The sequence below is a fragment of the Sphaeramia orbicularis genome, chromosome 16 (genome assembly GCF_902148855.1).
Source record: "Sphaeramia orbicularis chromosome 16, fSphaOr1.1, whole genome shotgun sequence".
Taxonomy (NCBI): Eukaryota; Metazoa; Chordata; class Actinopteri; order Kurtiformes; family Apogonidae; genus Sphaeramia; species Sphaeramia orbicularis.
The window spans coordinates 20,740,801-20,757,511 of NC_043972.1; the positions used below are offsets into that span (position 1 = coordinate 20,740,801).

The 16,711-nt window shown below is 37.5% G+C and overlaps 1 protein-coding gene across 1 annotated transcript; it reads left to right on the forward strand.

Moving 5' to 3' along the window:
• Positions 1–2,707: 2,707 nt before the first annotated feature.
• Positions 2,708–6,964, forward strand: ccne2 (cyclin E2). The gene is made up of 11 exons (XM_030157076.1): positions 2,708–2,788; positions 3,047–3,116; positions 3,208–3,258; positions 3,518–3,660; positions 4,397–4,532; positions 4,621–4,767; positions 4,909–5,004; positions 5,283–5,420; positions 5,548–5,659; positions 5,764–5,921; positions 6,325–6,964. Exons 1-11 carry the CDS (start codon positions 2,769–2,771, stop codon positions 6,481–6,483), a joined length of 1,230 nt encoding a protein of 409 aa, XP_030012936.1. The 5' UTR covers positions 2,708–2,768; the 3' UTR covers positions 6,484–6,964.
• Positions 6,965–16,711: the final 9,747 nt, after the last annotated feature.

A 16,711-nucleotide genomic window follows, 5' to 3' on the forward strand; every position in this document is an offset into this window, starting at 1 on the left:
TACAGTTAATGAAATTACAGCTGAACTTGCCATTAATTTATAAATTATATTAGTACTTAGTTACTGCTGAAATAAGCGGTCTTACAGTTTCACCCTAAAACTAATCATATGATCTAGCACACTGAGAGACTTGCCGCAGTGATTAATCTACCAATCATTACAGATACATATGACCATAAACAAAGGGAATAGATTACCACTGAATACATTTGTGTGGACGTATCACTTTCCACTGATAGTGTGAATAAGTCTTCCTGTCTGTGCATTGTTCTCTACTTGTCCTGTGATTCTATGAGTACTATCTGAGACTTTACAACGTTAAATCCTTAATGTTGTCAGTTTTGCTCTATGGAAGCTGATACAGTTATAATCTGAGAAAAGAGTTTGATCAGGCGTTATTGTTTTTGTGACTATCATACAAATAAAAGTTAAAACATCACTAAGCCTTATGTGAAGAGATGGGAAATAGAGATAGTAGAGTTTTCAAGTTACTCTACTTTACTTTAACATTTATTTATCTAATTAATTTTTATTTTACTTCCAAAATTTCAACACAAATATAATTTTAATGAGTGCTTATAACTTTTACATATTATCTGTACTTTGACTGGACTAAAGAATATATGGTCTCTTGCCACTTCTGCTTTTTTTGTATTCACTTTTAATTTTTAGAAAAATAACATATTATATAAAATCTACTCGTCTTTATATTTCATACAACACAAAAAAATAACAACATATAAATGGGTTAATTCTGTGTTAGAAACCTAAATGTCACATTTCTTCCACACTTTGACACATCAGCTGTTTCAGCTTCGTCACGTGATCGTTTTGTTTACATTCTGTGGAGGAAGCATGTGGCTGTCCTCCCTTACTCTCTCATTGGTCAGATGTCACAGAAGCCCCTCCCCCAGGCACGGAACACTTTCAAACCTGTGGAAAATACCGCAAATCACTCGATATGTAAAAAGTAATAATCAATAAATATGACGCGACATGGTGTATGAGCGCGTGCCGAGTCGTTACAGTTCAACCGGAATGAACGTAAAGTGTTTTTTTACGTCAAAAAACGTCTCAACGGCTCAGCGTCCGTTAGAAGTGAATGTAAGCTGCGGTGAAACATGGTAAAAAGAGACTCTTATGGGGCTTTAAATACTCCGAATGCAGTGTTTTATCGAGGAGGAGGGTGTATTAGCTTCATTTTATCACTTTAGTGTTGTGTGTTTGTTTAAACCCCCGCTCAGTTTGAACATTTAGCGCGTTTCTGTGAACCGGGCTCGGGCATGCGCAGTGGGCGGGGGCAGCGGGCAGATGCGGATATAAAGATTGGCGCCGGCGCCACAGCTGATCCATTCATTCATTCTTCAGCCAGAAGGTAAGACCACCGAGCTCGATTGCACTTTTATCAGCTTTAAAAATATCTTTCCGTAAGTAACCTGCATCTACCGCCTGTATTCTGCTTGTAAGCCTCATTTTGTCGTTTAATTTTGTGTTTAATGGCTTTAAATCCGGAGTGCAGCTGCATTTCTCAACTTGACTTGAATTACACTCAATTTAAGCGGCGATGTCAGTGTTATTTTAACATATTCGAGATACTTTAACATGTTTGAGCCTCTGTGTTTCATCCAGAACCTGTTTTAAGAGCAAAAATAGCACTTTAGTGGAGGTTATTTGCAGCATCTTAACTCAAAAACATTAGTAAAGTATGTTTTTTTTTTCATTTCTTTCTTTGCACTTTTACATATTTATCAGTCTCAAACACATATTTGGCTCTTTGCATGCATTTCTGCAATTTATTGATTTTTGTCAACTATACCCGAGGAGCTGGTTATTGTTGACCTAGTTAGCAATAACTGGGCTAAGTTTGCTAATTACTGTAGCTGCACTCCTCTGGTTAGCCACACTGGAGTCTGTCTTTTGTCGGATTTGGAAAAGGTTTAGAGCCATGCCGTGCTGATATGTGAATCTTGGGAGTCTAATCTACTAGATGCCAGGGTTCTTGGTGTTTGTGGTACAGTTTAAGCGGTCCTTTCCACTTTATGGAACTGGAGGAGTTTCTGAGAGGCAGGGCTCAAATCCTCCCGCTTAGCGCTGTGGAAATTGGCGCGTCTTTAAGTTTCAATCTCTGCATAAAGTTCATATTTACGGCTTTTGGCACCATTAAACCACACCAAAGCTATTTGGAGATGTTAGATTACCTTGTGGAGATGATAAACCTGGGCTGAAACTTGGTATTTCTGAGCTTTTTTGTTCGAAATCGAGCGGACAATCAACCCCCCTCCTTTTGGCTCCACTTGCAGAACTAGCTTAGTTCTTGCTAGTTTAGCTCTTTTTAACACAACACGGTTTAGTCTGTGGGACTTCATCATCAAGTGCTGTATCATAAGTGTTTGAGAAGTAGGGTTTTACATCTGTTAATCGGCCAGTATTGCCTTTGTCACGATATTTTTGGCTCTTTTTATGGAGGTGGATGTATCTGCTGTTATCAGATAAACAGGACATGTATGTTAATAAACACTTGATAGGTGTCATATTTCAGTCCTTATGCTCCATGAAACTTTCTGTATTACTTGAAATATGTTTTTTTTTTTTTTTTAGACCTCTTTACATTTTCATTTTATTGAATTAAAACATAGAGGCAGCAGAATCAATCCTCAGTCCCAAAATGGCTCCTGGAATGTATTTGATCAAGTAATGGGTCTTAAATTGTCTAAATTTAATGTTTACTTTCTTTCTTTTACAGTGCAGCCAGAAATACATTCAACATCATGTACAGAACAAGAAACAGGTAAGCAGCTTGTTTTATTTTCATCATTAATAAGTGTTTTATTACAGTAAATGTTTGTAGAGTTTACCATTTTAATTTTAATTCTCTGCTTTAAACCTATTAATGGATGACAGAGTTTTGATGGTATCGAGCAAAAGTGAACTAATACAGCTGGTAACTCATTCTTTCCAATTAGAAGTAAAAAAAAAAGGTCAAATATTTTATGTAACCGAACCACGAAGGCAAGCTATATGTTAATTTTCTCAGTATATATTACAGGGGTACGCTGCAAGCCAGAAACAGCGCCGAGCCACTCAGATTGCCACTGAAGAAGAGGAAACAGAAAGAGGTTTGTGATGTTTATTTGTATTTTTATTTATTTACCCTTAATTTACATGATTGGAAGATGGCACTCATTCGATTCTTATGTTTCTCTTTAGCCTTCCAAGAAAATTCAACCTGCCACCAAGAAACAAAACTATGAAATACAGGTCCGTGTGTTCACATGATGTTAACTGTGTGTGAGAGACAGATAAGAGTTTGGACGTGTGTGTGTTACTAAGTTATTATCACACCCTCCCTTCCATCTGCAGCAGCATTTAATGTACATTGTATAAGTAGAACAGGAGAAAGTAAAATGGTTCCTGTGTGTTTTTTGGATTCATTTTGCTGCTGCAGATGTTTGAGGTTGAGCTCATTTGAATCCACAGTGATGCATTAGATCCTGACGTTTTGTCTCTTGTTTTTCAGAGGTGCTGGTCTCAGGACGGCGCCTCCCCATGCGTCCTCATCGAAACTCCTCACAAAGAACTGGAGCCCATGGACCAGTCCGGGTTCAAACAGTACATATTCAAAAACCTCTTCATCAAGCCCTCCCCCATCCCCCGCCTCAGGTTGGTTTTTCAGGACTTTCGCACCTCAATGAGCCACCAGTTGCTCGCAGCTTCACACTGACTCGTTCTGTCTTTTGTTGCGGAGCCGTTGCTCCACCCGACTGCATTTAGAGTTGGATCAGCCGAACATGCCCCATTTCCATCAATATTCTAAGACACTCTTAATGGCAGGAATTTATTTACCAGGGTAAGATAATGACTAGTAATCTGTGGGTTGTGTTTCCACCTCAGGCTCGGTTTTGAGTCGCCTTCTTGAAGTAGTGTTGAATTAAATTAATTATTCATATAGCACATTTCATGTACAAGACAATTCCAAGTGCTTTACATAAAACATAAAAGCATTACAGCAGGGGAAGCAATAAAAAGTATAGGCAAAAAGAGGAAGGAAAAAAAACCCAAAAAAGTGGAAAATGCAATGAGGTTTTTCAGTGTTCCTGTGGTAGAAAAGGGGAAATGGAGAATAAATGTAAATGAGAACCTGAAGTGATAAATGTTCAGGGTCTTTGTTTTTGCTGTACCCCTGTTTTTGATGACGGCTGATTTATTTATTTTTTTGTTTGTTTGTAGGTGAAATTTAAAACAGAAAAGACAGTTCAGTATAATCATCACCCATCTAGGGACTAAACTAAAGGGTTTTAATCCTACATGTAACAGTGTTTTAGTGAATATACTCAGATGTTTGCACATATGAAATGTATTCTTGCAGCTTTGACTAAACTATACATCTGTTTTTCAGCTGGGCCAACTCGGATGACGTGTGGGTCAAAATGCTAAACAAAGAGCTGAAGTACGTTCATGATAAAAGCTATCTGCAGAAGCATCCAAAACTGCAGCCGACAATGAGGGCGATTCTGCTGGACTGGCTGTTTGAGGTGAGCATTAACAGAGTTTCACATCAAGTCTGTAAGCAGAGGCTTAAGATGCAGGACAACGTTTACTTACGGTTTTGTTTGTGTCCAGGTGAGTGAGGTTTACAGTCTCCACCGGCAGACGGCCTATCTCGCTCAGGACTTCTTCGACCGCTTTATGCTGACTCAGACGGATGTCAATAAGGACTACCTGCAGCTCATCGGCATCACGGCGCTCTTCATTGCTGCTAAAATGGAGGTGAGTTTTCATTGTGCTTACTAGTATTACTAGTGTTTTACATGTGAGAGGAGAAGAAATGAAACACAGCAGTCAGTTTTTTTTTCCAATATGATTCAGTTTTGATCTAATTCTGATGGTTTTATTTCTCTTGTGTTGTAGGAGATCTACCCTCCTAAAATTTTCGAGTTCGCCTACGTCACAGATGGAGCCTGTGATACCTGGGACATCCAGCGCACAGAGATTAACATCCTCCAGGTATAAAATCTACTAAAAGGTTTACTTTTACTTTTTCTTGATGATTCATTCATTGCAGGACTCAAACGCTTCCTTTTTAATTAGCAGTAAATGTCTCCAACAGAAAAATTGGGACTAGTTTTATATATTACGATGCCATAGAAATGACATTTCTTATTCACTGACTTTCAGACTTTAATACTTGTATTTACTTAACTTTGAAAATAAACATGAACAATGCCTTCAAATAAAAAGAAAATAGTTTGATTTCTAATCTAAGTGCTGTGGTGTGTCTGCAGGCGTTGAAGTGGAACTTGTGCCCAGAGACTCCCATCTCGTGGCTGAACCTTTACGCTCAGGTTGAGGCTCGAAAAGATGACTCCGAAGATTTCCTGGTCCCTCAGATCTGCCCAGACACCTACATCCAAATCACACAGGTAATAACAGTGTGTATGCACAGGGACCACACAACCAACGGTTTTAGTTATTAGGCTCTGCCTTTGATGGGACTGTAATTCATGCATACAAAGTGTCTTAATACTGACCTTTGACCTTCTGTTTCAGCTGTTAGACCTGTGTATGCTGGACATCAACTCTCTGGAATACAGCTACAGTATCCTCGCTGCAGCCGCCCTCTGCCACTTTTCCACATTTGACATCGTCCATAAAGTTTCAGGTATGTTGACTTCACTTGTGCTGAAATAAATTAAAACCTGTTTTGTGGAACGGCTACATGTGGTTGTAAAATGTCTCACCGATTTTCTTCATCACCACCTTCAGGTCTGACGTGGGAAACTGTGGCCCCCTGCTTCCGGTGGATGAGGCCCTTCATGGACGCTCTGCGATCCGAACCCAGACCTCAGCTTAAGAGTTTCCCCAAAGTGAAACCCGATGACCGACACAACATCCAAACCCACGTGGCCTACTTGGACATCATGGTGAGAATGAACGAACGCATCGCGCCTGGAATCGAACGCAGCTATTACACTACGCTTGAATTCAACCTCCGCAAACGCAAAGCCTCAGAAAGCAAAGCCTTAAGCTTCTACAGTACTTCTGAGAGCGAATGCAGCCCCTGCAGCACACCTGTTAGTGAATGCAGTGACAGCAGCACAATTGAACATGACACTCCCGCAAGCAAATGCGCCAGCCATAAAGAATTGAAAAAGCCATTCCCTCTGCCGGTGATGTACGTTGTTCCTGTTCTGATTCTCCCACCAGTGATGTTCATCCTATTTATAACGCTCTTGTTAGAGGCTGTACTATGGTCTGTCCTCTTCTCTGGTACTGATTCTAATTCTTTTCTTTCTTTTTTTTTTTTTTTTTTTTTTTTTTTTACAGAAAAAGGTACAGGAACTTCACTCCAGCAGTCCCGAACGCCAGCTCTCACCTTTACCTGTCGGTTCAGTCTTAACGCCACCCAGCAGCACTGAGAAGGCCGCTGTCACTGAGCAACACAAACAAACCCGCCAATCACTGAGCAGTATTCGCAAAGCCTGAATGTCCCGCTACCTCCTGAGCAACAGCACTGTTTTAGGAAGTTTCATGTAGCATGGTCAGGGTTGTCTTTTAAACACTAAGATCTGACTCTTTCACAATATGAGCTGGCAGGCGTTTATTTTTTTCCCTTTTGTTTAAGTTGATTGGAAACTCATCGTGTCTTACCTGTGAGGTGTTATCTGGGAGCTGAACTGGTGCTATTGTGCTTTAAATGGTGCTTCAGTAGATTCTCAGGAGATTGAAAGCAGCAGACTGTCCCATTCTCTGCTTGTCCTTTCTAAGCGACTGCTGTTCTGCAGCACGAGCCATAGTACTTTTTTTTTTTTTTTTTTCTTTTTTTTTAAACGTCCTAAACAATGAATGAAGCTCAGTTTTTCTTAAATCTGCAACCTGGTTGCACATTGTTGTTACATTCCTGGGAAACTTGACTTGCGTAGGAAACCTTGCCTACCACTGTGTAAAGTTTTTGCTTTTCATTTTTTAAAAAGTGGTATTTATTTAGTATGTAAAAAAAAAAGTATGTGCATATGTTAAAAAAGAAACAGATCTTTCAGCAATGAATGAGCTCAGTTTGATCACTGCCAAAGGCAAATGCTATTTATGATTTAGCTTTGACACCAGTTTTATTACAGTTCTAACTTTTGTCCTCTTTAGTGCCTTTAAATGAAAATGAACTGTACTTGTGACATTCAATAGATGTGACTGTAAACCTGATGCCTCCACAGTGAACAAACATGTAAACTGTATCTAGATGATTAAAGAATGTATTTTTTGTAAATATAGCAATTCACAAATGTGTAATTTCTTTTATATTGTATTGTTTTAAATAAACAAAAAAAGTGAACATGGATGTTGGTGGGGTTTTTTTGCTTTGTTTTGTTTGTTTATTTTTTCCCCTGATGTAGAGCTACAACAATAGAGCACCTTAACTGTCGAAGTGACATCTTGAACCCGTGTTTGCTGAAATTGTCGACATTAGATAAAAACAAAAGAAATGAAGCTTTATGTCCATATTTAAGTGTTGAAATGACTTAAAACTTATTTAAAGAGTAGGTACTTCCAAAGAAAGACAGTTCCAGTACCATTTAGAGGACAGTCTACATCCTTTCTGCCACACTAATAGATGATCTGACAAGGTCTAGTAAAGTATAATGAAATCAATTTGGTTTTTCACATGCAGTTATAATTGCACAATGAAATGTATTTTTGTACCTGCTACCAAAAGACATTCAATACACAAAACAAAAAAATGTGTATATATATATATATATATATATATATAAGAATACACAAGATTCTAATTCATCACTTTGTTTTCATCTCTGTTGATTTTAATGAGCAGTTTGACAGGCCGTAGGTCAGTGCATTGTGTGGTTGACAGCGAGTATATCATTAATAATCCTGCTGGGTTTGTTTTTACACATCAGGTCTCAGTTTAGTGACAGTTTCACTTCAGAGCCTCCAAATGTGTGGCATTAGCGAGGAAAGCACTCAGACCCAGACGTGTGGAGGTTCTTCCTTCATGAGTCGATTCAGACACATGAGATCAGCAGGTCAGTGTAAACGTACATGTAAATGCAGCAGCTTCAGCAGAAACAAAGGCCTGAATAGTGACAGACACTGAGAGAGAAGAGGCCTCTCTGTGTCGACCTGCACCCCCCAAACTCCTGCAGAGTCTGGGCATTGTTGGGCTTTGTGTCGCCTGGGAAAGCGTGGCCTTGAGACACACACACACAGATGCACACAAACGCACACATACACACACACACATGTTTCATGTTCCTAACGTTCATCATTAAAATCCATCTGAAATTAAATGTAATTTTTCACTTAAAACATCTGAATCCAGGGCAGAACATGAAGTTAACAGTACAACACAGCGCTGAAAATGTATTACTTTCTAAAATACATACATAAGTATCAGGACTAAAATCATTTTGTGCAATAAAAAGTACAATAAGAGAAATATATATATATATATATATATATTTTTTTTTTTTACAATTTTTTAATCTCTCTATTAATGTGTTTGATGCAAGGTGATGTGTCAAAAGATGTTATCAAAATAAACAAATACCAGGCCTTATCACAGTTTTTTTCTATGTTTAACAGGTGGTTTTTGGATCTGAGTGAGAGGAGAAGAAACAGCGGATTTATATATTATAGGTAAAGAAGAAAAAAAGATGAAACTACATTTTTTTGGATGGACAGAGTGATGGATGGATGGATGGATGGATGGACCTCCTCATTTTGGTACTGAAATTGGCCACTCATTTTTGAAAACTATAATTACATTCAGTAATCACAATAACTTTATTGACTCCAAATGCAGTCAGTTGCTCAATTTAACAATCGATTAATTAATTCATATCATTTTATTTTGTTGATAAATGTTTCCATTAAAGGAAAAGATGAGTATGTTTTACTGCAGACAGACTGAAGGCGACTCCTCCTTTAAAAGAGGTCAAAGACAATACAGCAACCAGACCCAAACCAAACCACCCCCACCCCAAACACACACTTGTACTTTTACACCAGTGACTAAACTCAGTGAAACAGTTTTACTTTAATCAACTTGAACTTGATCAGACTCAGAAACTTTTTCCTCAAACAGCCTTTAAAGCCAAAAAAAAGTGTCACGTTTGCAAAAATCTATATAACATCAATTTTTAAAATTCGCAGCTGCATCCGAGCATGAAAATCTGAGCTCATTGTTTGTAACAAAGCATATGCTTCATGCCAACTCCATGTTTTAGGGGGAGGGGGTTGGATGGAGGGGGTCAGAGGGTGCAGATGCAGAGTCATACTGCAGCATCACTCTGGATCTTTAATGTTTAAAGGTCAGCGGGTCAGACTGAAACACCCCAAGGCGGAGTTCATACACTGTTGTAGGATCTTTAAAGCAGCGTATGACTTTCACCACAAACTTTTTTCTATCAGTCAAATGTTATTTATATAGCACCAGCTCAGAACAAAAGTTACCTCATGACACTTTACATACAGTGTATGACTTTCATCACAAACATTTTTTCATATTTGTAAAACCCCAGTGCTAGCCTAATTATCACTAATCCATTAGTCTTTCCGTACTTATGCGCCTGAATCACTTCCCTCTCAGTAGACAACTTCAAAGATGACTCCATCATAAACACAGTCCACTTGTTTACATAACAAACTGAAACATCACTTGGGCCTTTTCGGAAATTTTGGAAAGTGCATTGTGGGACGCAAAAGCAGTTTTTCACAGATTCAGAAAGAGAATGAGCCAGATCATTATAACGTAAAATTATACAGTCCACCAGGTTTTTTTAAAAGGATGATTAGATTACATTACATTACATTAGATTACATTAGATAGAACTTTATTGATCCCTGTTGAGCCGCATTATGTAATAAACTCCCATTATGTAACAAAAGTTCAAAATGTAATAAGAATGTCACGTCATCTTGTAATAAAGCGCATTATGTAATAAACTGACGCATTTTGTAGTAAAGTACATCAACGCATTATATAGTAAATTTTTTTTGCATTATGTATTAAGTTATTACAATTTGAGAAATTTATTACAAATGCACTTGACACATTTTTATTTTCAGGAAAATGTAATGTGCTAAATTAATCTTTAAATTGTGTAGTTAAAGTTCTGATTCCATTACCTGTAGCTCCTGTGACTAATTTCTTTTAAATTGCTCTGAAATTATATTAATTTGGATTGTTATTACATAATGAACCATGTTATTACACTTTTTTTAAATAAAAATGTGTCAAGTGCATTTTGTAATAAATTTCTCAAATTGTAATAACTTACTACATAATGTGAAAAAATTTACTATATAATACGTTGATGTACTTTATTACAAAATGCGTCAGTTCATTACATAATGCGGCTTTATTACAAGATGACGTGACATTCTTATTACATTTTGAACTTTTATTACATAATGGGAATTTATTACATAATGCGGCTCAACATCCCTTGGACAGAGCCTTCAGGAAACTGAGGTTTTTAAAGCAGAACAACACTGAATATGCACACAAGAAATACCACAAGAAAAAAAAAAGTATAGTCGGTGGATGAAGATAAAGGCAACATTTGGGTTCAGCACTCACAAAGAGACAGCAAAATTGCTGCTGTGTGGAATTCCCATTCCCACAATGGACCGCTTTAAAGATATGACGAAGAGTCTTAAATTAACACAAACAGTCTGCATTATTACCCAAACAAGTGGTGCCAGGCACAGCAGACCCTGCCTCTCGCACATATTGTCATATTGTCACTTATTTTGGCATGGATCCATCTGATGTCATCCTGTGTGTGCGTGTGCTGATGTCAGCATATCAATTACCTTTATATATGTGCCAAGTTTAAAGTAAACTGAAACAAAATTGATGTTTTTATAGACATTTGAAATTTTGCCCATTATAAGGTAAGATTGAAAAAAATACAGAAAAATTCAGAAAAATTATTAACTTTGACCTACTTTTCCCAATGAAATCAACCAATAGTTTTGCTGCTATGAACATTTGAAATTTCACCCATTACAAGTAAATAGGGGGGAAAAAAAATTTAAAAAATCGTAAAAAAATGTAAACTTTGATCTACTGTTCTCAAAATGTAACCACATTTATTCTGGGTCACTGGCAATATATAAACCAAATTTGGCATGAATTCAACCAACAGTTTTGCTGCTAGAGCGTTAACAAAGAACCAAACAAAGAACCAAACAAACCAAACCAAAAACAGTACCCCATGCTTCCCCTTTGGGTGTGGAGTAGTAAACAAAACAATACACCGTGGGGACGTAAAATGAAGACACGTGGACCACATCAGTCCGGTTTTCAGAGCTTTTCCAGTCTCCTCTTTACAACATGTACAAAAACAGTTTATCCAGAGTGAAGAGAAGAAAGAAATGATCAACAGAACCACACACAGCTCTGTCCTTTATTTCATGAAAATGTAATAAAGAATCAGTATCAAAGAGGAGACACTGAAGGAGTAAAAAATAATCTGACTTCAGCAGATAGAGCAGAAAACCATCACCTCTGCAGTGCCACAGTCCACCACAGGGTGGCAGTGTTGCATCATATGTGTATATTTTACCACAAAGCTGCTGCTGAGTCCAGTCTGTGACCATAAGAAGAAGGTGTTCATATTAAAATGTCCTCTGTCTGTGGAGTCCTAAAAGAATAAAAGCTTAACAATAAACCTCTGTGACATTCTGGATTCTGATTAAATCTCAGTCTCAGACATTAAATCAGTTCCATAATCAGCATTTAACCTTTCTCTTACTCTATCTTTCTGTTACTATTTCTTATATTACCAGGTCAGTTTTGACTGTGTTTTAAAATCAGCCCTAAAATACCTTTAAAACAAGTATTTATGCATTTGTTTCTTACCTATTTAGACTTCCCTAACCATGAAAAGATTGGTTTTACTCATCTCAAAAGTCAGACATGATGTCACAAGATGATACAGAATTTTTTTAGTGTATGTTTTCTGTAGTAGGTTGGATTTTAGCTTTTTACAACAGCAGTCACAGAACCTCAGTTCATCCAAGGCAGTGGAATCCAGTTTCTCATAGAATCTACTCATAAACAAACTTGTAATGACTTGTTCTATTTTAACAAAAAACTACAAAATAATAAGTTTGATGTGTTTCTTATGTGTCATGTCAGTATAAATCAAAGACACAATGAATATTAAGACAAAGTACAGGGTGGGGAAGCAAAATTTACAATGAACATTTAGTTGTTTTTTCTCAGCAGGCACAACGTCAATTGTTTTGAAACCAAACATATATTGATGTCATAATCATACCTAACACTATTATCCATACCTTTTCACAAACTTTTGCCCATATGAGTAATCAGGAAAGCAAACGTCAAAGAGTGTGTGATTTGCTGAATGCACTCGTCACACCAAAGGAGATTTCAAAAATAGTTGGAGTGTCCATAAAGACTGTTTATAATGGAAAGAAGAGAATGACTATGAGCAAAACTATTAGGAGAAAGTCTGGAAGATACTATTAAAGAAGAATGGGAGAAGTTGTCACCCGAATATTTGAGGAACACTTGCGCAAGTTTCAGGAAGCGTGTGAAGGCAGTTATTGAGAAAGAAGGAGGACACAGAATAAAAACATTTTCTATTATGTACATTTTCTTGTGGCAAATAAATTCTCATGACTTTCAATAAACTAACTGGTCATACACTGTCTTTCAATCCCTGCCTCAAAAGATTGTAAATTTTGCTTCCCCACCCTGTATATTTGCACATCAACTTCAAGTCTTGGTTCCATCCATATCCAGTATCAACTTAACAGAGTTAATGACAAAAACCTTTTCTCTCTTTCTTTTCAAATGCATCTGGCCATAATTAGAGCATCTTTAATTTATACAAAATCATAATTGTGATAAAACCATCTGACATTAACTTCAGAGATTACAGAAACCTGTCAAACAAAGTACAAAACTGGCTCAGACGATACGGTGTGTGAGTGAAGGATGCTTTAGCCTCAGTCTGATCCACATTTGAACTCTTTGACAAAAAAAAAAAAAACACTCAGGATTTTAGCTTCAGACCAGAGCTGTCAGGATGTTACTACATCACTGCAGCTCAGAAAGGAGCTCAACTTTTCCTTCAGGTGTAAATCTTTCTTGATTCTTCTCTCCACAGGCTGCCTCCCTCTGCAACAAACATCTGACATGTTATAACCAGGGATCAGCAGCATCTGCATTCCAACAGAGAAAACCAAAGAGAACCGCTGGGAGCTGTGGAAAAACATGGAATCCCATTTATAAATGGTTTGAAACACCCTTAAATACATTAGAGATGACTTACTGATGCCTTGGGGAGTATCTATAACTGTTTTTAAGTGGATTCAAAAATTTGAAAAAAAAAAAAAAAATCCTTTTTCAAAGCACATACCTTACCTGCCCACTGAGGTGGTGTGATGACCCCCTGATAACTGGTTTAAAACACCTCTAAACACCTCAAAGATCACTCGTTGTTGACTGAAGGATTATCTAGAAATGTTTTTATGTGAATTAAAAGAAATTTTTTTTACCAAAACTTTTTTCACACCTCATAGTATAGCCTTACATTTGACCACTGGGGGGCAGTGATGACCACCTGTCAAGTGGTTTGAAACATCTCAAATAACTTGGAGAAGACACATGGATGCCCGTGGGATTATCCAGAAATGTTTTTGAGTGAACAAAAAAAATGATCAAAATTTCATTTTTCACAGCACATAGTACAGCCTTACATTTGACCACTGGGGGACAGTAATGAGCCCCTGTAGAGTGGTTTGAAACACCCTTAAATACATTAGAGATGACTTATCAATGCCTTGGTGAGTATCTCTAATTGTTTTTAAGTGAATTCAAAAACTGTAAAAAAAAAAAAAAAAAATTCATTTTTCAAAGCACATTACTATAGCCTTACACCTGCCCACCAAGGTGATGTGATGATCCCCTGACAAATGGTCTAAAACACCCTTAAATGACTCAGAGATGACTCACTGATGCCTTGGGGATTATCTAGTACTGTTTTTAAGTGAAAAAAAAAAAAAAACTGACCAAATGTCATTTTTCAAAGCCTAAAGTACAGCCTTACATTCAACCACTGGGGGGAGTGATGACCCTCTGACAAATGGTTTGAAACATCTCTAAACACCTCAAAGATCACTCATTGTTGACTTGGGGATTATTACCCCGCCCCCCGAAGGGCAGGCAAGGGGTATTGTTTTTGGTTCGGTTTGTTTGTTTGTTCCAAATTGGGTTTATACATTGCCAGTGACCCAGAATAGATGTCATTACATTTTGGGAAAAGTAGGTCAAAGTTCAAATTTTTGTATGAATTTTTGAAAGTGTTTTTTTCCTCCCATTTACATTTATAATGGGCAAATTTCAAATGTCTATGAAAACATCAATTTTGTTTCAATTTACTTCAAACTTGGGACATATATAGGCAACTGATATGATGACATCACCACACGCATAGACATGATGACATCAGCTGGATTGATGCCAAAATAAGATACAATATGTGCGAGGGGCGGGGTTTGTTGTGCCTGGAACCACTTGTCTAGAAACGTTTTCAAGTGAATTAAAAAATTTGAACAAAATTTCGTTTTTAAAGCACATACTACAGCATTACATTCAACCACCAGGGAGCGGTGATGACCTTCCAGTCAAGTGGTTTGAAACACCCTGAAGTAACTCCGAGGTGACTCACTGATGTCTTGGGGATTATTACCTCCGCCAAGGAGGTTATGTTTTTGCCAGCGGTGGTTTGTTTGTCTGTCTGTGTGTCCATGTGCAAGATAACTCAAAAAGTTATGGACGGATTTGGATGAAAATTTCGGGAAATGTTGATACTGGCACAAGGAACAAATGATTAAATTTTGGTGGTGATCGGGGGTGGGGTGGGGGCACTGATCTTCCTTGGCAGAGGTCTGCGCTCTCAGTTTGCTTTTCTAGTCTAGAACTGTTTTAAGTGAATTAAAAATTTAGACCAGAATGTTATGTTCCGTAGCACATACTGCAGCCTTCTGCTTTCCCAACGAGGGATGCTAATGACTCCTGACAAACGGTTTGAAACACCCTTAAATATCTCAGAGATCATTAATGTCTTGGGGATTATCTAGAACTGTTTTCAAGTGAATTAAAAATGGATAAAACAGAGTAAACAAATCAAAGCACCAAACATTTGGGGAAAATCCATTTTATTAAAAGTCATATAGAAAAGGAATATTCCATGTTCACTGCTATAAAATGTCCATATGTTCTGTACATTATATCATACAGGATCAGCATCGCTTTGTGCTGAACAACACGTTACACTCTCAGTTCTTATCAAACCCACAGAACAGGTCAAAAACACAACAATTGCTTCACATCTGTTTAGAAAAAGACACCTGTGTATTTCCATTTGGATGCATAGCTGAGTACAATTCATCGAGGGCTCACTTTGATTTTTTATTTTTTTTTTCCAGAAAAAATAGAAACCTCGGAAACACATCCTAAAAATCCAAGTACCTCAGCAGACTTTTGGATAAAAACACTAATACTTAGAGATATTTTCTGGGGTCGACTCATTACCTGAAGTGCAATCACAACCATTTTAACACTTGTATCGACAGAGGAGTTGTATAAACTCTGATTGTACTGTTTGCTTGTCGGGAACACCTATTCACTCGGTATAAAACTACATTCATCAGGCGGTGTAGTGATGACAGACAGGAGGAAAATAAAAATAAAAAACACTCGACGTGACTTCATCCAGGACAGAAACGCAGCCACAATCGTCTGTAAGGGGACTACGGAGCCTCTGGGAAGTTTTACAAAGGAGTACAAAAATAATCTTTAATCTGGAAACATACTTATCAAAGCTTATTTTACATGTTCAGGCTTTTACTTCTGTTTTTATTTACTGGCGAACAGCTCCATTAGTCTGATCTGAAGCTTCGAAACCATCCTCTAGTGCAACAGGAAGGTAAAAAAGTGGAACCCAAAGCTGTTTTTTTAAGTTTGATGAAATAAAATGAAAGAAATAAGTCTGTTTTTGTGCCAAGGGTCGAAACTGAAACTGTTGGGGAGGATAAAAATAATACAATGCTACATTAAAATGCCCTTAAAGAAGAACGCAGAGTTCTCTTAGTAAAGACTCCAACGTCAAGGCCTTAATGTTTTTGGTTTTATTATTTTACCCACAATGCTTCTGGTGAGGTTTGATAGTGAAATTCCTCCACGAAAAACAAGAACGGTTTCATCTCTGAGCAAAAAAGACGATTCAGGACCCAGAAACTGCCAAAAAAAATCTAAATAAATACAGAATAATCAAATAAATAAACAAAATTTTCAGACACGCTGCAGAAATCTGGACCAGATCTCTGTTTTAAAGGAGCATCTCAGTGTTTCCTGTGTGTTTCCAGCTTCCATCAGAGAATGAGAATTTGTGTGAAGGTGAAAAAACACCAGAGTTATTTACTTACTAACTTACTAACTTAGACATGAAAAATCACTGGAATGCTCCTTTAAACTCCTGAACATCTTAGACGTCCACACTGCATCTCATAACAACCCTCTGGGAAATGACCTCTGGAGGGAACGGAGCCGCTGCGTTCAGGTTTCCACCGTCTGAGACTGAAATTCACATCACAGACAAACACAGAAACGATCTACCAGGAGAATCACTGCTCTTTTATGCTGTATTTGTACGTCTCT